The sequence below is a fragment of the Rhinolophus sinicus genome, chromosome X (assembly GCF_036562045.2).
Source record: "Rhinolophus sinicus isolate RSC01 chromosome X, ASM3656204v1, whole genome shotgun sequence".
NCBI lineage: Eukaryota > Metazoa > Chordata > Mammalia > Chiroptera > Rhinolophidae > Rhinolophus > Rhinolophus sinicus.
The window spans coordinates 16,558,073-16,583,663 of record NC_133768.1 but is presented as its reverse complement, the minus strand read 5'-3'; the positions used below and the strand labels follow the sequence as shown (position 1 = coordinate 16,583,663).

The 25,591-nt window shown below is 32.5% G+C and overlaps 1 protein-coding gene across 7 annotated transcripts in view; it reads right to left on the bottom strand.

Annotated features, from left to right (window-relative positions):
* Positions 1 to 25,591, bottom strand: part of CNKSR2 (connector enhancer of kinase suppressor of Ras 2) — a 284,901-nt gene that overhangs the window by 115,614 nt on the left and 143,696 nt on the right. For 4 of the 7 annotated variants that reach the window (XM_019755415.2, XM_019755416.2, XM_074324053.1 and 1 more), the window contains exon 9: positions 2,758 to 2,891. In XM_019755415.2, coding sequence (XP_019610974.1) covers positions 2,758 to 2,891 — 134 coding nt within the window. Of the gene's footprint in view, positions 1 to 2,757; positions 2,892 to 12,837; positions 12,985 to 25,591 lie in introns of all 7 variants that reach the window. The other 3 variants (XM_019755412.2, XM_019755413.2, XM_074324052.1) reach the window with 1 other exon arrangement.

The following is a 25,591-nucleotide window of genomic DNA, read 5'->3' as shown; positions in this document are numbered from 1 at the left end:
TACTGCTTTAGTGGACTTTCTTTATATTTAACAACTCACAGTAAAATTAATAAGAGAAATTAATGCTTAAACTTCATAGCTGTGCAAACACCTACAAATTCTTGATTTTCATCACAGAAAATAAATTTGGTTAACTATAAAAATGCACTATAGACTACGAAAATGAAACTGTATAAGATATATAATAAAAGACATAAGATATATAATAAAAACTGACTACATTTTACTCAACATACGTGAGTGTTTTCTCTTTTAGAGCAAAATGCACTTTTGCAACCACACTTTTTTCTGGAATAAATGTGTTCAAAAATTGTAATCACATGAAAAAGAATTCTACCTAATTTGACAACTAGCCCTACAATTTTTAAGGTTTTTTTAATTTTAAGATGAGAAAGTTTTTATTTATAATTCAAATTAACACCAAAATGCCTATCCTATATAAACAAAAAAATTTTAATATAGGAAAGAAAGAAATCTTCAGGTGAATTAAATTAGGTGAACATATTCATAAGCAAAATGAGAAAATGGAAAAAAAAGTGCCAAGGATATATCTATAAAAAGAATGACAACTGCAAAAACCTTTATGAATATAACTTCAAGTCAAACCAGAAAATGTAGACAATTTATACAAAGGAACTTTGATGCATGGATTGTTCTGATTGTGCTATATCAAATGACTGTGTGGCTAGGTAACTAATAATTTGACTGAAAATATGTTTAGAATATTCTGTTAAATTACACACTCGACTAAGAATCAATTAAAGTAAGATAATACAAACTATTGAATTTTACTGAAAAGTATGGAGCTTTCAAACAATACTGACAAAACAAGTACCACTACGTTGATACTTCAACATCTCACATTCTCTAATGTTTTTTAATATCATGTTCAAGCTGTTTATTGATTTCAGTATATTGCCTTAATCGTATCTGTACCACCCTCAGAGGACAGAACTGAATCATTTTACTTTTTTGTCTTCTGAAATGTATTTTAAATACTTTCTGTCTAGGAAACACTTTCTTTTTAACAAGTTCCTCTATACCCAAGAGAAAAGGAAAGAACATTAAAAAAACTGCAGAGATTTGATAAAAATATTTTGATGTTTCTTAACCATTTGCACTAAAACAAAAATCTTTCCAATTAAACTGAAAAGAAACCAAAAAGTGAGTGACCTCCTATTTGAAACACACATGCTTCATTGCTCCTCACACAGAAGTACTGGGAAAAGTCTGTTGCTATCTTAATAGAATTAAAATGCAACTTGTGAGATCATATGGTATTTGTCTTTCTCTGTCTGACTATATATGTGTGTGTGTGTGTGTGTGTGTGTGTGTGTGCTATGTGTATAGTTACAAGAAGCGGAGTACAGCATTAGGAATAGAGATAGTGGAAATGTAATGGCTGTGTGCGATGTCAGAGGATGGGGGGAGGGGGGTTGACACAGTGTGAGGGATATAAATGATAAAATGTTTAACTATTACTTTGTTTTGTGCACCTGAAACTAATAAAAAAGACCAAAAAGATAAAAAAAATGCAACTTGTGCTTTTCTAGAATACCAGATGCATTTGTACATCTGATTGTACATTTAATATAAGACTGTAAATTATATATTAGAAATATTTGTGAAATGCCAACTTAGTAAATTATATCTTCTCATAAACCACTTTCCCCCAGCTATATTTAATTCTCAAAAATAAGAATTAAAATGTTTATAAAACTGACTGTAGTTTTATTACCAGGTGACAACACAGTATTTGTAGACATGCCATGTGTCATGTAGCATTTAGATTGTAAAATGCCAGTACCATCATATTTAATAGAACAAAACATTAAGTATATTAAAGTAAAACATAATGAAAACTAATAAAAACAAGGAATTTCAGTTCTTTTACATACTGAAGAAATTTAATATTACGTATGACTTGAAAACAAGACACATTAAATTACTGTTTTGGAATGACTGTACAACTAACTTAAAAACTGAATCAAATTCCTTGTAATTGATATCAATTATCCCCATTTAGTGCTGGCCCTTTTCCATAATTTTTGTATTTCAGAAGGCTGGATATCAGAATGCTTTTGGACAGAATGTATTACAGTACCAAGTTCTATTCTTCCACACCTGCCAGGAATTTCAAATGAGAATCTGCAAATGAAATGGAGATACAGTCTCAAAAAATCTAGAAAATAGATTTTCAAGGCGGCTCATTCTCTTGCAAACCCTCTCTACTTTTTGAAAGAAACATTAATGAACTAAATCAAGTGAAAATTGTAGATACAGAAATATGTGGGGGAAAAACCACATTCTCCCTTATCATCACCCAGAAAACCAAAAACTCCCTCATTACATACATTTACGAAGGCATAAGAGTTATCAATAACTTTCTCTTTTAGAAAAAAAGTATGAAATGCTTCAAAGGAACCTGAGATTTCCAGGGGCTTCTTCACCAAAGAGCCTCACCTGTTTTTCACTTCTTAAAATAATCCTAATTGTTATATAGTGTCACTTTACTATTCTTTCCTATTATGAGTTGTTTATAAGTTATTTATGCATAGCAAGTGTTTCATACATATTAGTTATTATTACTAACCAAAGTATATTCCTATAATGCAATGATTTTCCAGAATGTGTTCAGAATTCCCAACTGAGAAACTATTCAAGGTGTTCCTTGAGAATTTGTTTCACAGTTTACATGCAGTTAGGTTAGTCTTTGCCTAGAAGCTGCCTAGAACAACAAGAGAGTTAGTTTTATACCTGGGAATATATGGTTCTGCAGGAGGAGGGGGAATGTAGAGATCCTGGAGGGCAGAACTGTCTCTTTTGGTGGGTGTACTGATGGTGCTGGAAGGCGTGGCAACGCTGCTTGTGGGACTTCTAGGTATAAGAGGCTGGTTAAAATGAAAAAGAAAATACATACGCACACAAACAACACACAAAACAACAACAACGACACATAGTTATCATTTTAAAATGATCTATTTCTGCAAAATTTTTGAACTTGGCTGAAATTAAGAAGCGCGTGGTTATTTAGCATATGGATATTCTTTTGAATCTCCAACAAACAAATAATTTATTACTTCAGAGGTTTCCACTTAGTTCCCAACTCACCTTATTCTATGGTATTACCATGTAAAAGCTGTTTACACAGTACCATGCAGTGTTTCATAATGGGAAGATTTATCTCAACGTCAGAAACTTATTTAAATTAAATTTGCTCTGTTAGAATCCCGCCTTTGAAAGAAAGACAATAAGGAGTAACTTCCAAAAGAATTAGTTCACTCACATCCTGACTGATATACAAGAAAGATATTTCAGACCTTTTCCCAGAAAAGATACACCATACTCCTAAGTTAGCAGAATGTCACAGATTTTCAGAAAGGTTACATAAATGGAGTATGAAAGGCCAATATGAGAGAGTATTTTCTAGGAAAATGTACTTTTTTCTATAAATATAAACACAACTAACTGTCTTCTCAAAGTCATTTTATGGTACATCTTCAAAAATATGGTGATTAGTGTGACACAATAATTTCACCTTTTATAGGCACACACATTTATCATTGTCTAAAATAATCTTTAGTTCCATATCTACAGATCTCATTTTCATGCCTGCATTTAAGTATTAAATATTTTTTTTAAATTAAACAATACATCAGGATGCATTAACTTAAGAGCACCCCCAATTCTAAGCTTCACAGCATTTGGAAATGATCTTGTGGTTTGAGAAACTATCCTAAAGTGAAGCTAAAATTCACAAATTTTCATGTTTGTCTTACAGAGCTCACTGATTAGCTACATACACAATAACATTAAAGATAAGAATTTTAGTGCAATCGCAAACACAAAAGTAATGACCACAATATGAACTGTATCTTCACATGAAAAGATGTTGCCATTTTAGCCAGTATGAAAACACTTTGAGCATATCTATATAGACCCACAGTTTCATTATTTTAACACATATTGCTGGACACTCAAAAAATGGTATATTACAACTATTTTATATTGCGACAATACTTTTATACAAACAAAATATGTTCAAAAAGCCAAGCATAAATACAATGTACAATGTAGGTCACGAGGGTAGGCTATGTAGTTTATAATTCAGTTCACAGTTCTTGACCTCCCATGTTACACAGCTCACCTTAATAGCTTGAAATCACACATCCCGCCAAAACGACGGTTAAGTTTTAATCTACGTGAAATAGAAATTAAAGAAAGAGGGAAGGGAAAAATAATTGATAATTTATTTTGGGACTCTATAATACTCTATCTCATATGGCATGAAAAAGTCAGAAACTTTACATGTTGAGAAATTTTGAGATATGAAAGTATGCAGTCAAAACTATTATGTTTACCTATGCTGATTTTGGAATAGTATCCAGTGAAACTATGCATGTCTTTTAGAAACAAAAATCACAGTAATGGGAACTCCTGAAGTTATGTAGGTAATCAGGAATCACCTGTACAGATGAACACCTGAAACCTGAGGAAATGAAGATTTGTATTCTTTCTAGGGATGTATTACATTCCTCTACAACAGATCTTTGAATGATGGGTTCTTTAGATCAAGTATTAAGACATATATATATATATATATATATATATATATATATATATATATATATATATATATATATATATATATGAATGATTGTTTGATGTGACTATAATTATTTTCCACTCTGTCAGGACATTTTGGTATTAAATACAGATGACATTGAACAGTAAGTTTGACCAAAATTCCATCATTATAGAAATGTAAGGAAAACACTCATTACACAGTACATTCCTTTCCAAAACTTGCCAATAGATGCACTGTGAGGGAAAAACTTGTATTTGGTATGTCTTTTAAATGCGCTAATATCTCTCTTAAAATATCCTAATACTTCAAGTGAACTTAAAAATAAGTTCTAAAAACATAAGTACTTAAAAATCTAACTTAAAATTTTATTCTCTTTCTTCTCTTCCATGGTCACTATTTCTTTTTGAAGACTTTTCTCCTTTCATTTTACCATCTATAGAACTAAAGATAATTTTTCTTGGTTAGTACCTATCCCTGACCTCCCCAAAGAGGAAGGAAGGAAAAAAGTAGTAGTAGTAGTAGTCAATGTTCACAAGCATATTTTAAATACCCCTGTCGTGTAAGGTAAGGATCAACAGAATATTTTATTCTGCCTGGACTATTAACCAGGATTGTCTACATAGGGTACTTGTGCCTTTCCCCTTCCAGGAAATTTAAATATTAGCATTATCAATTTCCTTCAAATTGTTATTCTTTTCTTCTAGATCTCTATTTTCAGCAAGGAGTTGCTATTAATGTTATCAGTTAACGTGATTTGCTAGATTATCAAATACATAGAAGAAAAACACTCTTTAATATGTTTAAACAGATTACAGGTTTGATTGTGCCAGCTGGTTCAATTAATTGAATTGGTTGATAAAAACAACTTGTTCTTTCAGAGAAAAAAAATTAGTCAATCCTCTTGTTTAATTCAACTGGCTAGTTATTTTATTAACTGGTAAATCATAGAAAACATTTCCACTGGTTTATCATACAGATATAATCTGGCTAATCAGTATGCCCTGTACCAAGTAAAGCACATGGTAAATATTAAATGTATTCAGTATATTTTTTGTCTACTAATCGTACTATTTTGTCAAGCTAATCTGAACTAAAAAGTAAACATTCTTCTTGAGAAACTCATTTGAAAAAATAGACATTAAGCAATGGAAAAATAAAGCATGGTAAAGTAAAAGCGTCATGGGAAAATGAAAATAGCTATTTAACCCAAAAGGAAGTCTTTGCGATATTTTAAAATTATAATCTCCTAATTTTTTTCTAAGTTTGTACAAGAATTGAAAGAGTACAAAATTAAATGATTAATAGAATGAAAGGCAAAATTTGCCTAAATCAAGCCCAGAATAAATGATGCTATTAGCTAAAATTATCAGTGAGGAATTCCTATTTGTAACAAGTGGCATTAAAATTACACTTACCACCAATAACCATTTAAGTCTGTGAAAATACACAGAGTGTGACAAATAAAGGTTCCTTCAAATCAAAAAAAGGTGTCCTTAGTATCAGAAACAATTTCTTAATATGTGAGTATAATAATGCAGAAGGATAGCTTCTCTCTTGGCAACATCTAACTTTCACTTATTTGTTCATAACATAGTATAAGAAAAGCAGTTACCACTGTACCATTAAGAATTTCTAATTTAGGGAAAAAAGTAGAAATAATGGGTAATCTTTCAATTTTACCATTTTGATTCTTTCTCATATTGGTCAAGTCTGTACGGGAAGAGAATTAAGAACTATCATCACTTATGGATAAAATACAAGGGTATTTTAAGACTACATCTTGTTACTCAAGTAAGCATGAAGCTTCAGTATGACTTGATCCACTATCGTATGCAATCAAGTATGACATGGATCCATTTTTGCATTCTATACAAAGGCATTTATTTCCTGGAAGGGCCTTTCATAATATTTAGGTTTCAGATCTAAATGTTCCTAGTGACATAAAGTTCTCCTTCCACAGATTCAGTGAGGCCTCAACAGGGAAGATGCTTTTGCATATATGCTATTATTCTTCTAAAACAAGTCTATGATACATTTCTGGGGGCACTGGTATGCACTTCTTAAAGTATGAATCCTAAATAAAGTGATCACACGCATCTCTTCAAAATTACATTTCTAACCTTAGGTCAATTAATGATAATTACTACTGTCAACAGGACTCAGAAATCTACTAGGTAAAACGTATACATACAGTTTTCATATTGTCAGTTTGAACTATATAAATACTTTCAAATTGTATCTCACAATATGGCATAGCACAAATCTTCCTCTGAATCGTGAGTGATGACTTTAACGATAATATCCTACTCATCCAGTTTAAACAGCATTGGAAGATTGTGCTTATTGTAAAATAAATTTTTCAGCTTTTGTAAGGGATCACTGAAATCTCACTTTAAATCATCTGATGGCTCAGGTCTTTTCCTTGTGTCCTTAATTATGACATATCTATGGTACTGAGTACATTTGGGAGATATCAGTGTACTTCTGAAACTCCTATATCTTAAGGACTATAAGAAAAGAACTTCAATACTAAAGAAGCTACATTCGATGTTGACATTTTACTTGAAACCGTTTACATTTGAACAACTTTTAGCGAGCATATCTTAGTTTGGTTGTCCCTCTGTCTGGTTAGTGACCCAGCTTTCATAGAGCTATAGAAAGTCTTGAATGGAATGACATAAAGACAGCCCCAACATTAAAGATTAAGACAATGCATTACATGTTTCGCAGTTATCTCTAAAATTAATGCAAAAATCACAAAGAGCTTACTTTGCCCTCCAGGGGGAAAATATCCATTGAAATGTGAATGATTACATCAAGTATAAAACCTGGCCATTTACTTTACTTTTAGGAATAAGCACAGACTCAAATGCATCACAATACCCCATTATTCTAGCACAGAACATTCACACAAGTCCTTACTCAGTTCAAACACGTTTTTATTGTAATTCCCAACACAAGTACCAGAATATTGCTTTATGTTAGTAACTCTCTTCTTAGTCATCTAAACAAATGCTCCATATTCTAAATTTTGGTAGGCAAGACATTGCATACAATCTTTTAAGTTTCTCCACCATATAAAAAATGTTAGATCTAATTTGGAAATTTATCGGGCATACTTTTTCCTGGGTAAGTTGTTCTTAAGTAGTAAATTATTTGAAAATCACCTAAGGGAAATGCATGTATTCAAAATTCTCCCACTCTGTTTTTTCACAGCTTTTTCTAGAATACAAATTTATAAATACAAAAGAATCTTCTTTTATAAGCATGTAATCTTCCCTTTCCTATCATACTACCAAGAAAACAAACATTTTTTTCCCACCACGGATTTGATCAGGAAACCATATCTGTATAGGTTAAAAAATACAGACATATGTGCATAAGATATGCATACAGTTACCCATTATACAACTAATATGGACTTTAGAGTCACACTACAAAATGGCTTTTTCCACTGAATCATCAAAATTTGTACATTGCACTACGACTAGTGTATTTATTCTTTTTTGCTGTCCAGTCTTACTGGCATAGTTAATACTGCAACATTAAAACTGGACTTCCAATTTTTTTCAAATTACAGTAAACATCATTTTTAGGGTATCAACTAAAGAAAGAATGGGTTGAAACTAAAGGATAAAGAAACTAAAAATATTTTATTTAGATTATTTTCATTTTAGATTTTTTGTAGTCAGTGTTAACATTTTAAAAGCATTTGGCTGAAAAGCACAAATATGATTCAGATACCGTAATTAATTTGCTTCAACATTGGTTAACAAAAATTGGATGTGACAATTGCTTGCAGCTTTTTACTAATGTGAGCATGAAAAACATATAACTGTTTCTGCCTTCCAGTCAGCACAATTATATTTTTAGTTAAAATTTATTTTCTTCTCTAGTGCCATACCTAATATTGTTATCTTTCTCTTAAAAACATGCTGTAAAACAAAGCTCTCAGAAACATGCACTTTGCTACTAATGGTTTTTTCAGTCACCCCAACCATAACTTTGATATTAAAATATTAATAAACTTTATTATTGCTTATGCTTTTTTTTACAGAATGACTTCAACCATTCATACCTGTATGTATTTAAAATGTAACATAACCAAGTACTGTTTTTCAGTTGTTACACCAGTTGATAGACAAAATCAACTGCTATGACTATTTGCTTTCCATTTATTTTCCTGCTCAAAGTTAAATATTCTGTAAAAATGGCATCAAGGTAATACTAAGCAATAAAATTTTAAAGGAAAAGCACAAAACCACACAAGAAACGATCACATCAATATAAGATTAATGGATTAGAATACAGTTTAGGAACATAAGTCTAATGATACTGCTTGATGTTATTTTATATAAAAATGTGTTTAATAAAACCTCTATCAGTATGTTGAATTCCATCATTGATTTTAATGATCATTTCCAATGCATTCTTACAAAAAAAAAAAAACAACCCAAAAAACTGGGTTCTTAAATGATTTTAAAAATTGTTGATTCCCAGTGATTTCAATCAACATTCTTGTCAGTGTCCAGCTAATTCTCCCATACATCTCTTTTAAGAAAAAAATGACACTGCCCATGCATGCCCATGACCTACCCACACTAATTTAAAACTACAAACATCAAAAAAATATACCTGGAGGTTTATCCATAGTCCCCTGGGATTTTTTCATTGAATTGGAAGAACTGAACCATAAGCAATCACTGTGCTTACAAAAATCCAGGACATTAGGGGAGGGGGCCACTAAGGACATATTTTTAAAAACAGCTCTCGGAAAGCAGGGAATACTTGGTTTGCTTTCTTAGGATAAAAGAGTCTGTCTCAGGTAAAACATCTCTACTATTTATAAATGGGTGCAGATGACAACAGAATTCAATTCCAAATTAAATCTGCTTGTAGTATTTGACCAAGGTATATTTCAGTTCAATTGCAAAATGTTTGAGAAATCACGAATTTAACAAGAACTGCCAAATTTCATGAAATGTACTAATGAAATTGCTCCATGGGCATAAAGCCAAACTGTATGCTTTTGTTTATTTGGCTATAATTTCATGATTTTCATAAGAAATCCCAAATCAAAATTCATCATCGCAGTTGATTAATAATAGAAGTCACTACCCTTTAAAATATTTTTAGAGATAAAACTTCTTTCATCAAAAAACATGTGGATTCCACAATCTTCTACCTTAGGATAGATGGGTTATGTTTTATTTGTATAGGTACAAATTATTTCCTTATTAGTTTAAAAAATAATAATTCCTTATGTTAGAATAACGTTGTTTTTTAAAATACAGGTATTAGTGTGCACCTCCACACTACACAAACATTGCCATATTTTATCAGAAAATGCTAGCAGATAAATTAAACCCAGTACAGTATAAGAAAAAGTTGAAATAAACATATTGAATTAAATAAATGCCACAGATTGTTTCTTTTTGTAACCTCTACTTTAAATAATTATTAGACTATTGGTATACCCTATGAAAAAAGAAATGACCTAATGTCCAATTCTTCAGGTTTGAACACTGGAGATTTATATTTAGGTGAGTCAATGGGCATTTTAGCTGCATTGTATTTGTACACATACCAGAAGCAAGAATACAATAAGAATGGTGCTTGTGTCTGCAGAGCGGATTGTTACTACATTAAGCACTTATGTTTCACATTCTTAGCCACTAGGAAAAAGACGTGGACTTAGGCAAAGTCACAAAAGAATCCAAAACTACCTGCAAGATTTTCTCATCCCACTATTTCTTTAACTTTTCCCCCTGAGGGGGCAGTCTACCTTCAATCTCCAGATCCTGGTACCCTCAGGTTTTGTCCATCTTTGCTTGTATCAAAATATACATGCTATAAAAATTCTGACCAGATATGTTTCCATTATGCTTCCAGCATCTTTGTATTTTAGCACAGGCTAAAGCCTTAAGGTCAAGAAAGAACTCTGTAATGGTACAATTTCAGGTCTTCAAAATAGGTTCCAGGGAGATTTGGTGGTGGTGGTGCTATATGTTAGAGGACTTATCCATTGTCCTTACTCCTAAGATCTTGTTTTACCACCACTAGGGAGGATTTAATTAAAATGAATACTTTTCCTTTTGCTCTGTAAAAAGTTAACCACTGAGGCAATTTTCAAAGAAGTTGAAAGCAGGTTCTCCCCATAGTAGTGTTTATCTATTAAGGCGTTGAGCTTGGGCAATATGTTCAGGTAAACTAAATTCAGGTGAAATAACAAATTTACAGAAATGTCGATATATACAAGCACTTATATAAATGCTGATTTTCTTTTATCTTATTTCAGCGTTCTGAAAAAGTAAATTTACAAATATACTCAGAGTAACTGAATAGGCAATGAGAAAAAATATAATTAGTGATCTGATGAGGCACATTTCTTGGCATTTGGGAATGGACCTAAAAACAGTGCCTTAACAATCTATTATAATTACATTCTAATTAAAGAATGATGTGAGGTCATTTAAAAAATTGAAGTCTTTATTCTCTAGCTTTGAATATACACACCAAATGCATATGCAGCAAAAAAGAAACGTTGGTCTTTCCATTAGTTTGGCATTTTATATAAAACTAATTCATAACTAGATATTGTCATTACCTTAATGCTCCAGTTTGTGCTTGTGGAAAAGAATCTAAAAGGGGACTAAATTAGCAATTTATTTTCTAGAGATATTCCTTCAGAGTTCATGGATCAACAAGAAACTAGCAGTTGTTTTTTTTCGGTGTTCAATATGAAATAGAAGAGGCTAGAGAGAAATTGTTAAATTTAACTACACATATATAGAGAAGAAAACCTAATGGCTGAAAAGTGTGGGCCTCCTCTTCAGGGTACCCACCTCTCAGACTTTGAAGAAGGATCTTTAAGGAAGACATGTCAATAGAAAACTACAGAGTGGAACAACAAAGCAACTTATAATGCAGCAAGAAAATAAAATGATGTGATGGGAAAGTCTGATCTGTTAATCTATGACTTAATGAGTTGAACATTGAACTCTGAATTTTAATGAGCATTAAAAATCTTTGATAATAAACATATATTGCAAGTCAGATGTATTTGGACATATCAATACAGTTTTACACATATTCATTTGAAAATTAGAGAGATTCACATTAAAAATTTAAAGACCTTAATATTAGAATATTTTGTATGTTTTTATGTTATTTAGGTATAATGTAACTTTGAGGCCAACAAATAGTAAAGTTTTAAATAATGAGAAGTCAATAATGAGAAGTCATTATAATCTATAAGGCCATTCATGTGCAATGGAGAATTTCAGATTTTACGGGGAAAAAAAATCTAAGAACGGTATAAGGTACTAATATAGAACTTAATATCAATTGGCATAGCAGTGATGAAAATGTCATTTTCATATATCGGTTTTCTTTTTAATCTGAACAACGGGCAGTGTTCTAGTTCAATGGGCAATTTAAATTTTTAAAAATTAGATTTCTAAGAACGATAATAGTCTCCTATTTTTTAAAATGCAGATTTTATGAAGGACAAAAATTTCTTCTATGATGTGTTTAAAAATTATATCCTGACTGAAGTGGAAAAAAATGTAGTGCTTCCTTGTCTTTCATCAATCAAAAACTTATTTTTATAATTTCCTAGATAACTCTGCTTCTTAATGAATATAATTTATCAACATCTAGAGGAATATTTTAGAGTGATGTTTCATGCTGAAGAAAAATGTAAAAATTCTAATGCAGCAATTTCCCTATTTTTGCCACCCTAGAGGGTGGAAAAGAGGAAAATGATCAGTCAGGAGGAATACAGTAGGTACATTTTAATTGCTATCTAAAAGTTCCTTTACCTACTCATAAATAACTATTACTATCTTATAACCTGATTTAAAATAATTCTATAAACTATCATCTAGTTTCTTCAGGAAGTGTATGTGAGTTAAACTTTGAAGATTATATCAAAAATGAAACCTTTCATTTTCATTTCTATCCATATTTTGGCTTGAAATAACTTGTGGGTTGTTTTTGGAATTGTGTTTTTAAATGTTTACAAATTAAGGCAGAGTTCTTTATCATTTGGGTTTTATAGAAACTTTCATATTTCATTGCAATTAGGCCTATTAGGATAAGCTGTGAAGAGATCATTTCACAAACAAATTTTCAAAAGCATACAAGGTTAATCCATATGCTGCTGAGATGAGGCACAATAAAGAAGCATTATTGAGATAATCTATGGCTAAAATGATGGTGTATGACTTATGATTAAGCTTCATTACCTGCAGAGCAAGGGGCTTCCATCTCATATTTTTCAGTAAAGCTGGTGCTGAGGTAAGCATGCTCTGAGGTCGCTTTTTCAAAGTTAAGATAACACCACTCGGGTCCTCTCGTAGTGCATTCACCAAATTTTTCAACTGCCACCCCACCTGGTAACCAGCAAAATCATTACAATAAAATTGAGGTACAGTATTCAAAGATTTAATGTTCTCCCCCTTTAATAAGATTAGTAAAAAAAAATGAAAAGAAAAGAAAATCACATAATTGGTGTACCATCCTATCAATTTTCAGGAGATATATACTCAAGAAATAAATTTTATCTTTGAGTTGATTAACCATGTTATTGCATTAGAGTCCATATCATTATGAGATAACCTAATGGACATTTACCACCTCAAAGCAGAGACTAAAACGGTATCCTACCAATGGAATAATTTAGAATTTAAAGAAATTACATCATCATTAATGCTGCGCAAGGTCTAGATCCAAACTCAGTTCACAAATACAATTTAACAATCTGCATGGCTGAAAACAAGGATTTGGCTATGTCTTGACCTTACAAACTACACCACATGCTTTCTCATCACCATCTTTTAGAGATACATGGTACAAGTGTCTCTAAATCAGACTGACATTATACTACTAATAGCTGATACTGACACACCAAGGCAGCATTTTGATGCATGGAAGATAGCATCAATAAAATAAACCTTTTACCATGCTATATAAGATAGAATAAAAAATGACAGGGTAATACTACTCCAATGCAGCAGCTATTGAAAATGTGTTCCAAATGACCCTATAATCTTAAATATATGTGCTATATTTAATGAAGCCATTCTATTTGAATATCACCTCAAAACATATTATATAATTAAACCGAAGTACTTGATAAATGTCCTAAAACCTGACTCAACTGTTATCCATGTTAAGTTACTTCACTCATCATCCTTTTAAAATTTTGAACAGAGAATAATTTTTGTTAGTTTGCTTTTTAAGATGGACTAGCTATGCAATTATCAGGTAACTGAAATCCTAGAACTACGCTTTAAAGAAACACATTCAAAACATCTATTATTTCAAGGTTTAAAAAAATACATTTCGCATTTAAAAGAAAGAACCTTTTTTCTCAACTATGATGGATTTGACTTTTCCAGGATATAAATACATTGGGTCACAATTTATCCTGGATTGCAAGCAGGATTTAGTAAATGGTCCTTACAGTGATCTAGTTTCTCCCTAGGCATCCAACTGAAAGAGAATGGGTGCCTTTGTCTGTTATTCATCATATTTTTGCCTGGAAGATAATGCTCAAGATGGAAATAATGAGCACTTCCACCAAAAGAAGCACAGATTCCCCAAAGACTACTGTGATGAAGAGGTACTCCAGACCGCAGCCACTGCAGAATAGTGGGAGACTCTGGTTTATATATAATGAATGAGCATTTCATTTAAATTATAACCTCTACTGTAGCTGAACTGAGTGATGGTGAAGAAGAGGACAAAAAAGAAGTGAGATGTTATAAAGCTTAACACCTTAGAGATCTTAGGTAAGAATCAAAATGATCATTGGGACACTTGCCTAATACGAATAAGAAGCTGCCAGTTTTTTTCACCTTCCTCCCGTTTTAAATTTTTTCAGTTACAGTTAACATTCAGTATTATTTTGGATTAATTTCAGGTCTACAGCATAGTGGTTAGACATTTATATAATTTAAGAAGTGATCCCCTGATAAGTCTAGTACCACCTTGGCACTAGAAAAGCTGTCAATTTTTAAAGTCACATTAATGCAGATCAACTAAAGTAATAGACCTGGTCAAATGTCTCCTCTTATTTATAAGTGGGATAATTATGTGCCCAAGGTATATTACACTGATTCTGATTCCTCTGATAGTTAAGTAGTGTCTCTACAGCCATTTCTGTAAACCAAGAGTCAATGCAAAGTGAGTTCAAATTCCAGTGTTCACTTCACTTGCCCCCAAAAAATATGTGAGCAGATTTTGAGTTCAGGATTTGGAGAGAGAAAATATACTGTTCATACAAAGAGTTTATAAACAACTTATTAATGGTAACCACATTTTTATCATTTATTCAAATAACTGCTAAGTATACGAAAGCAGTCAATAGGACAGCCATTATCTTTCAGCGTATCTATTTTCCATAATTAATTACATATTGAATCCTACTCACAAATTTCTTTCATTTTATTCTATGATATGATCATTGTGACTACTTAAAAAATTTTAAGGCTAGATGGTGTTTTCCTGTGTCATGTTCAGTACAATTTGATTCATCCCACTTTTCACCACTTTTCTATTCTTTCTGAATACACACTTCCACAAAATAGAATTATTTTTCCATGAGAAAATGGAATTGTTTTTTGATGAGAAAGTGATAATTTGGTTAGATCTTAATTTTATACCCGAAAGTTATTTAATGGCAGAAAATTATATAATTTTACTACTTTTTAAACAGCCTTCCCACTCTTAGATACCATTAGTAATATTTTAAACAAAGTAAACAAATATACATCAAGATCCATATAAAGTATGTATCTTTGGCTCCCAAATTCTACTTCCACTACTGTAAGGAAATGATTGAATAAAAACACAAAGACAAATGTGCAACATGTGTGTTGCAGTACTGTTTAAGCCAATCAATAATTGTATATAATATAAATGTGCATTAGTAAGGGATAGAAAAATTGTTGTGTGGAAAAATTAAGTTACAAAATAGCAAATGTAATTCAAATCTACTTTGTAAAAAATTTTATATATAGAAAACGCAGACAGATATACAACACCATAAACAGTGGTTACATTAAAGGGAGGTAAAGACTACACTATATAGTTTCATCTTTATAATTTTATTCATGAATTTTGGGCAATAAACACGAGTTGTTTTTATAAACCACAAAAATCAACAAAATAAGTGGACCTAGTCCGTGAAAAGTAATATTCCAATTAGAAAATCATGAATTTTATGAATTTTCTATTTAGGACTGTTTGTTATGGATGGACAATTTCCATAAAATGCATAGAAGCAGAAATACAATACTATTGAAAACAGTAAAAGGTAGTGATGGGGAAATCATATCTGCTCTGTGCATTATACTCCTAGATGATTAGCAAAAGCAAAGCAAATTTATTATTCATCTGTGCTCAGTAAGTCAAGAGCTACATTATAGATACTTATGTTAAGTCCACATAAAAAATATTGAATGAGAATAAAGCTAGCTGAGTACTTCACAGACTACATGTAACATTTTTCTGAATAAAATCGGGAGGTTTAAGCTCTATCAGTCCCATCCCAGTACTTGTATACACATAAATGGCAACCAGACCTCATGCCTCTTATTCAAATAGTCTTTTTTTCCCCCTCAGTCCTTTCTCAGACTCTCTAATTTGGATCATTTCTTCATGACTTTCTACCTTCTCTACTACATATAATTGGTTACCAGAGGGTAAGGGGGTAAAAGGGGATGGTAGAAGTAGAAGAGGGTAAAGGGGGTCAAATATACGGTGATGGAAGGAGAAGTGACTCTGGGTGATGAACACACAATGTGATGTATAGATGATGTAATACAGAATTGTCACTTGAAACCTAAGTAATTTTACTAACCATTGTCACCCCAATACATTTAATTAAAAAAACAACTGTCCCCATTTACTGGATTATATCATGTTCAAGGGTAAATATGACATGGTCCTAGAGCTCCACAAAAAGTGATTCCCATCACTTCTTGGCCTTTTGGCTAACATCAAGTGTAAAAAGTGATTCCCAGCTCTGGTCCTGTGATATCCTAACATATCTTCAGCCATATAATGAAGTGTAGTGAATTCTTGAAATTAATTTACTTCTCTTTAACTGCTATGGAGATACTTATGGTTGACACATTACAGGGGAACATGAGTAGATGGGATGATAAAGTGAGGGAAGTATGTGTGTTACAACTTCCAGAAATTTGAGAGCCCCCGTGTTAGGAGCTAAATGTAATGGTAGACAAAATAGGTAAAATGTCAAAATAGGTAAAATATAGCATGTCAAAATAGGCAAAAATAGGTAGCATGTCAAAATATAGCATGTCAAAATCGGTAAAATATAGCAATGCAGGTTAATCATTTTTTCAAGATTAGCTTTCCATTTTCTCATTTCAGTTTCTGGCTATAGTTTTAAAATATTAGGTGTTATTGACCTGAATTTGAAACCATGTGAAGATATAACAGCAGTATGAAAAATGATTGTAAAATATTCTTTACATTGGCTGCAATGAAAGTCTTTCTGTACTAGGAGACAGAGGAAGCTTTGAAAGAAGGAAGGGATCCTAGTGGACACTAATATAGGAGTATAATCCGCTAATATGGGAAGGAATTAAATAAGGTAAAAATGTTAAGAAAGAATGGTTATGGATACATATGAAGAAAAACATTTTAATAATCAAAGACATCCAAAAAGGAATTGGCGGACTTGTGAAATAGTGACCCCAACACCAAAAAAGATGTTTCAATATTCTTGCACAGGCCAAATGACTAGATTTCCAGAGTCACAATACATTCCAACTCTAAAACAAAGAATGGGTAGGAAAATGCAAATAGATGATATGACAACAGATTAGCTGGAGTAAAGGAATGTGGTCCTGGTACATCTCTGATTACTTGCCCTCCTCTTTTCTTCCTCCTCACAACCAGTAAATGCAGGCATTTCATCTAGGCTAAGTATTAAACCCCTTTCCAATACTGCATGTGGTCTTCTTACAATAACCTTTTCTCTTCCCAGAGCTTCCTGCATATGACTCTCAAATCTTTCTAGCCATTCCTGCTTCCTATCAAGAACGTTAGTGACATACTGCCAACAGTTCAGTTCATCCATATTAATAGTGGCTGAACAATAAAGTACCAATAATTCACTATGCCAGATTCGTCATTTCTATATTACATTCCTTTCATTTATATGTATTTTCATTCTTACAACAGCCCTATGAAGTAAACTATTAAACCTATTTTACATGTGAAGAAAATGAAGTAAAAAGAGATTAAGTTTTCTTGGCCAAGACTACAAATATAGTAAGTGGTAATGCCAGAATTCACATTCAAGTCTCTGATTCTAAAGCACAAGGCACTGACAGCAAGCATCTTCCCCTGAATACCCCATTGGTAGTTCAAATGAATGTAACACTTTAAAAATCAAACTCATCATCACTCTCATTCAATAACAACAAAATTTCCCCTCCATTACCTTCTCAGGTTTGGAGTATGTACTCACCTATGACCATTCCCCCCCTTTTAAATCCATGTTTCCTAAAGAATAGATCCTAGCAACTAACGCCTCTTCTTACTGCCTTAGTTCTGGCTTGGGTACCTGATTGCTAGACTTACAACAGAGTCCTAACTGGTCTTTCTGCTTTTAGCCTTGTGCAGCTCCAAAATACTGCAACAGTGTAAGTGCTCTTCCCTTCAAAACATTTGAAAAGCTCTCCAAAAGCCCAGCTAAAGAACCAATTCCTCAAATAGGTCCTTCGTCAATATGGCCATAGCCATCTATTACTTCACTTTAATGTGATTCTCAAACTTTAGCATGTGTTAGAATCACCTGGAAGGTTTGTTAAAACACAGATTGCTGTTTTAACCTCCAGACTTTTTGATCCAGTAGCTCTGAGGTGGGGAACTATAATTTGCATTTTTTTTTTTTTTTTTTAACAAATTCCTAAGTGAGGCTGATGCTTCTGGTCTGAGAACCAAACTCTGAGAACCACTGTACTAGATGATGAGCTTCTTGAAGGCAGTGACTCACCCATTATCTAGTATCTTTTGGGTGTTTAATATGTTTTTAAGTTTAGATATCATAATTTATAAAATCAGTAAGTATTGTGAGCCTTCCATGTAGTGTGGATACAATGGGGCATTCAGCACAGTCTGTGCCTCATCATTGGGCAGGGGGAGCGATGAGCTGGTAAATACGAAAACATTCACAATAAAGTAAATAAGCACCTCAATAGGGTGAATATTGGGTGCAATGGGAGCCCTGAGCCGGGACATCTAAATGATCCTTGTGGGTTCAGGGAAAGTTTTCTATTAGTCTAAGATGAACTTCTTAGCAGCTGGAAAGGTGAAGGGAATGTGGAGGATGAGGGAACGAAGAAACCCGGGAGACAAAGTATCACTAGCTTGAGCAATTTTCAGTAGTTCAGTATGGGTGGAAGAGTTGGTGGAGTAAGTATATGTTCTCCTCAAATACTGTGCTTTTCTCCTTGGCCATGTCTTTGCAAAAGCACTCTTCCTTCTAATTGCAATTTTCTCCCACCTATAAAATCTTACTTATCCACCATAATGGCTAATATTAAATGCAATATCCACCATAAAGTCTCTTACAGTGAGAACCATATTTTCCTCATGTGAATCTCATGGCACACTGCTTGTATCTCTCTAGTGGCATTTTTTTTCACATACTGCCTCTTATTAAAGTTATATATTTTTCTTCACCCCCCAACTCCTCTTCACCTAATCTCACAAAACTGGATCTTGAGGATTCTTTTTATTTATTTTTTTTGAGAATTAAAAACTGAGTCTTATTTGTTTAGATAAACCCGCTATCACTAAGGTGCCTTACAAATGGTAGACACATTATTTGTGAATAACTTGACTACTGAGATGGTACGGTGACATGAGAATGTAAATGTTTCAGAGACAATAAAGTACCTTGAAACTCCAAAGGGATATTAGTTTTGTTTGTAAAACCAAGATATAGTATGAAAATTTTCTCTAAATATAATATACTTGATACTAAAGCTCTAAGATATTCTTTACCCCAAATTACCAAATAAACTTTCTTATAAATGAACATTTGAAAAAAATAGTATTTATATCTTGAATACTCCAGACCTAAAGTCACAGGGATGTGATTATGACAATATAACAGTGGATATAGTTTATATTTGTCATAGAAAGATTCTGCTTTATCATACACATTATATAAACACAGTTAAGGTTTTTATCCCAGAAAAGTATTTTGTAGTGGTTGTAAATAGTCCAAGCTTCTCTTTCTCAATATTTTAATAGAATATTTCATTCACATTAAGTTCATGGGCTGGAATGAACCCTTTAAAAACCACCATATGCAACCATATGCATCTTACACAAATTACGTTTATTATTAGCTGTAATGTTTTTCACATATGCTGAACTAATATTATCTTTCTTATTGTCCAAGATAGCAAAAGTCAGTATCTCTAAGCAGTGGCAAGTCATATCACTTATTATTTTATATGTAATCCCCAACTTGTACATTGAAATTATATTATATACAACAGGGTTAAAATTTCCCAAGAAAGTTTCTAAGGTATCCAAGTGTTAAAGGCCAGAGGGGTTCTGCTTTCTTGTGGATCGGGCTTATAATTGTTTTGATCAGGATAAAAGAGACACCAGAGGTTCCCAGGTGAAGGGCAACATGAGTGGGCAGGTCCTTGGACAATGGGTTGTCTGGATTAGGTGCACAAGAGGCTTTGGGGTTGGTGCTGAAGAGATGAGAGACTTCCTTTCCTCTTGGTACATACAAGGAAGAAGTTGTCTCTGACCCCTTTACTACTTGCCCTAGCCCATCGGATTTACCAACAACATTGGTGAATTATTTGACTTACAGATGAAAAGACTCTCTACTCTATGGTCCCAAGTAGCCCATGTTACAAATAAGCAAAAAGGTAATAATGTAAGACTGTCAACCCAGACCTGCTTTACCTTTGTTACCTCTATACTTGGAGTTACAAGAAAGCACCTCTATATCTAAAGGCAGGAAGATAGGACATTTCGTAAAATATTTTAAAAGTTATTATCCTTCACAAGACAAAATAACAACAGTTCATTAACATCTACACATGCTCCTGTGTATTCACACACTCTTACTCATAGGTTGTAATGTATAAATGACACCTCTTCACAAAGGAAATTTCAGAGACTTGAGGTATGCCTATATGAATGGCAGATGATATGAGTCACGCTATACCCAAATACCCTTCTGCTCTTTATAAAAGCACTGAAGAGACTCAATTCAGTATACAACTCATCACACTGAGACTAATGACACTGTCTTTGCCAAATATTTTGGTGCTGAGATATTTATTGCTGTTCTGTTCCTTTGTGTTACTAAAAAGTTATTGAAGTATCTAATAAATTCAACATTTTATGCCAATGACTACCTCTTTCTTTAGCAAAACAAGCCATGTGGAGGAAATGTCATAGTTATAAACATTTCAGAAGAAATGAATTTTGATATACATCTTTCAAAGATTCCAAAACTACTAAATTTTGAGTACCAATCTACAAACTTCACATTCACCTAAATTATTTTCACAAAATACTAATCAGAAATTCTTACAATATCAACCTATAGTTTATTTATCAATATTCTAATTTTGCTCTTCCACATCATTCATTTACTGAATAGAAATGAGAATTACCCATGGTTCAATATAAAGGAATATAAGCTGAAAGGCATGCATTTGGTTAAGTAAATATATGCAAAAAATATTTTAAATTCCAGCATAAAGTAATTTAAACAGGTAATTCAGAGTACTCAGAAATGTCCCAAGGTGTATCTATTTTAAATAAAACCTTAGTATCGCTATAGTTATATGATTAGAAGAGACTGTCTTCTAAAAGTAACAAGCATTTGAAAAAAAGAAATAAGGAAATTAAAAGTTTTATTTTCACTAAGAAAATAATTCTAAAATTTTACATCTTTATTCATTGAGCCACTCTTTGTCTCACATTGTCCTTAACTTTAAAAGGCACTGACCCAGTGAAATAAGACTACATCAAGGCATTTTTAAAAGGCATTTGGTTTTTATGTAGCTTAATTTTACAGTAAAACCTAAACAATGTTGAGCTACTCACAATTTGAACTTACATGCTTTAGTAATTAACATTTTCATGTGAATTTCACAGATAGTCATGTATAGAATGTGTGTATTATATTTAAAGAGAAAGCACAGAGAACATTATTTCTCACTGCTAAAGACGGGTAGGGAGTCCGAGAGAGAGAAAGCGAACTCGAGCACTACAAAAAGCTAGTCCTTTTTTTTCACCTATTGCACACCACCTTCCTGGAGTCTTTTCTCCATAACCAAGAAGCTCTGAGGGCTAAATCAGAATTTCTTTATTGACTCATGAGGAAGCTCATGGGAGGAAGAAAATAGTAATCATAATTTTTTCCTCTGCATTTTATGAATCACCCACATAGTTTTCACCAAAGGTGATACATTTTCATATCCTGTTACATTATCTCCTGTTACCCTATCACTTCTAGAAACTGCAGCCTTTGTATCGCTGATGTCTCTGCTTCTGTGTCAAGCTGATTCAAAAACTATGGATAGGTTAGCACCTTCAACACAGCTCTCTTTCCCTTCTTCCATCTCAATGTGGTATTTGGTAATGTTGCAGTCTCCGAAGGCCAAAGGTTTATTTTGGGGGCTTCATGGTTTACATTTGTATATGTTATAGAAAACTAAATTGAAGCCAATTTTATTTTCATTTCATGATTATTCATAGTGTCCTTTAACTTCTCCAAAACATGAAATTGAGTCTGAAAGCCTGTGCTAGGGGGACCTGGAGGAAGAAGACAATCATGTCAGAGTGAAAGGCTGTGGGAACGAATCTTTGATCACACCACAGACCCTCACTCCCCCCAAAAATCAATAGCATATTTTAAAATAACCATAAAAATACAGGTTTGTGTCTGCATTTTTTGAAATTATTTTATTTCTTCCATTCCTTCCAATATTTCACTTCTGTTCTTGCAAAGATACTGGAAACATGTATTTTAAAAATAAAAAGAAGAGTCCACCAAAGCTAAGGGATGAAACAAAGCATTGTTATTTAAAAATCTATAGTTCCTATTAATAAGAATTCTGAGAAAGAATAAAGAAAACATCCCTACTTATAAAAAAAATCATGCTTAAATTTAATTTAGGAATCCAAATGAAAAAAAGTAATTAAAAAGTAACCAAAACCCTAGTATTCAAAAAGTAACATGCTTAAAAACTTACAAGTTTGCCCTCGCCAGACCAATCAGGCAAGAGAAAGAAATAAAAGGCATCCAAATTGGGAATGAAGAAGTTAAATTGTCACCCTTTGCAGATGACATGATGCTATATATAGCAAACCCTAAAGACTCCACCAAAAAGCTAATAGAAACAATCAACGAATACAGTAAAGTTGCCAGCTACAAAATCAATGTACAAAAGTCCGTTGCATTCCTATATACTAACAATGAAATCTCAGAAAAAGAAAGAAAAAACAAACAAACAACAATTCCTTTTGCAATTGCAGCAAAAAGAATAAAATACCTAGGAATAAACTTAACCAAGGATGTGAAAGACCTAGGTGCTGAAAACTATAAGACATTTTTAAAAGAAATTGAAGAAGACACAAAGAAATGGAAAGACATTCCGTGCTCATGGAATGGAAGAATCAACATAGTTAAAATGGCCATATTACCCAAAGCAACATACAGATTTAACGCAATCCCCATCAAAATCCCAATGGCATTTTTTAAAGAAATAGAACAAAAAATCATCAGATTTGTTTGGAACCACAAAAGACCCCAAATAGCCAAAGCAATCTTAAGAAAAAAGAATACTGGAGGTATCACACTCCCTGACTTTAGCTTGCACTACAGGGCTACAATAATCAAAACAGCATGGTATTAGCAGAAAAACAGACACATAGACCAATGGAATAGAATGGAGAAACCAGAACTAAAACCACATAAATATGGACAGATAATTTTTGACAAAGAAGCAAAAAACATACAATGGAGAAAAGACAGCCTCTTCAATAAATGGTGCTGGGAGAATTGGATAGCCACGTGCAAAAGAATGAAACGGGACTGCAATCTGTCACGATGTACCAAAATTAATTCAAAATGGATCAAAGACTTAAGCATAAGACCTGAAACAACAAACTGCATAGAAGAAAACATAGGTACTAAACTTATGAACCTTGGGTTCAAAGAGCATTTTATGAATTTGACTCCAAAGGCAAGGGAAGTAAAAGCTATAATAAATGAATGGGACTGTATCATACTTAAAAGCTTCTGCACAGCAAAAGAAACCGTCGACAAAATAAAGAGGCAACCAACTGCATGGGAGAAGATTTTTGCAAACAGTGCATCCGATAAGGGGCTAATATCCAAAATATACAAGGAACTCATGCAACTCAACAACAAGAAAACAAACAACCCAATTGAAAAATGGGCAGAGGACCTGAAGAGACATTTCTCCAAAGAGGACATACAAATGGCAAATAGACATATGAAAAAATGCTCAACATCACTAATCATCAGAGAAATGCAAATAATAATACACAATGAAAATTTACAAGTTTGCGATGAATAATTTTTATAATGTCATTTACTGGGAGATATTTAACAAAGATATGTTTATTTGAAAATACTAACAAAGCTGCAATAGAAGTCTATATTTATCAAAACAAAACATGCATATATAGCTAAATAAATGCATTCTAAGTCTTTATTAATAAAAAGTTTAGTTTAAGAACTTCTGCAATGTCTGTAAATACTTCCACTGTAGAAGTTATCTTTAGGAATCATTTGACCAGAAATCCAACAACTCAGACAAAAAAGGTAACCCAATGTCCACTCTAAATGGGGCCATAGTGAACTCTCTCTGCCACTTGCCCCAATTTTAAAAAATCCTCTATTGCTCAGTATCACTAATGAGAGGAAATGTAAAAGTAATCAGTGATATTACCTAAAATTTCGGCCACCATGCTGATCAGAATGTTAATTTAGTGGATGAAACCTGTATTTGAATACAGGGCTAAATAACATAAAAACAATTTAAGATTATTAAGAACTAAAGATTTCGCTTGAATTTCCTGTTTTATGGTGCTCTAACATGTTTCCTTTTATGCAATAGTTTTTTATCTTCATCAGGCAGTCAAATGTTATCACTAATCCCCACCACACTACAGACAGAAAGTGGATTATGCAAGAGTAAATGGCTGACTTTTGTCTTTTTGGTCCGGGGTAGGAAAAGGGTTGCAGTTATTGATACTGACTTACAAATGAGTTGCACACTTAATAAGCCAGAGTAGGTAAGAACAACAGCTAATAGATACAGTTTAAACACAAAATAGTCACTTATAAGGAAACCTTTTTACATTCCATGTAAAATGACTAGATCATATTAATTGTATGTTAACATTGAAAGATATGTTCTAATAATAAAAATAGAGTAACCATTTTTAAAAACAATTGCTCTTTTCCTGGTGAAGGTAGCAAGAACTTCATAAATAAGAAAGAAACAAATCAGGATGCAGAGATCTGTAGAGAAAATAAATTAGTTAATAGGAAGTTACCATTATTAAAGCACTATACAATTTAATCTTTATATAAAGTCTTAAGATAATACATTTTAACTTGAAAACAGAAAAATCATAAAATATATTGGATAATAAAGTAATGGATTGATTTCTCTAGGCAAAATAAAATATATAGTTTATATCAACATGTGGTACTTCAAAACCAGTTTCCACACATTCCAATCAAATCTACAATGTTCAACGTAAAAGAAAAAAATCTATGATCATCTTATAAATTACCCACTACATAAGGTACAATCTGAGATAAAATATTACTATGAATAAAAAAATCTATGATGCATTATTTCCTTTAATTTTTGGTAACTGTCTCTTCATGATTTTTTTCCCTTCTAAAAGAGAACAATTCACTTGCTCTGTTTT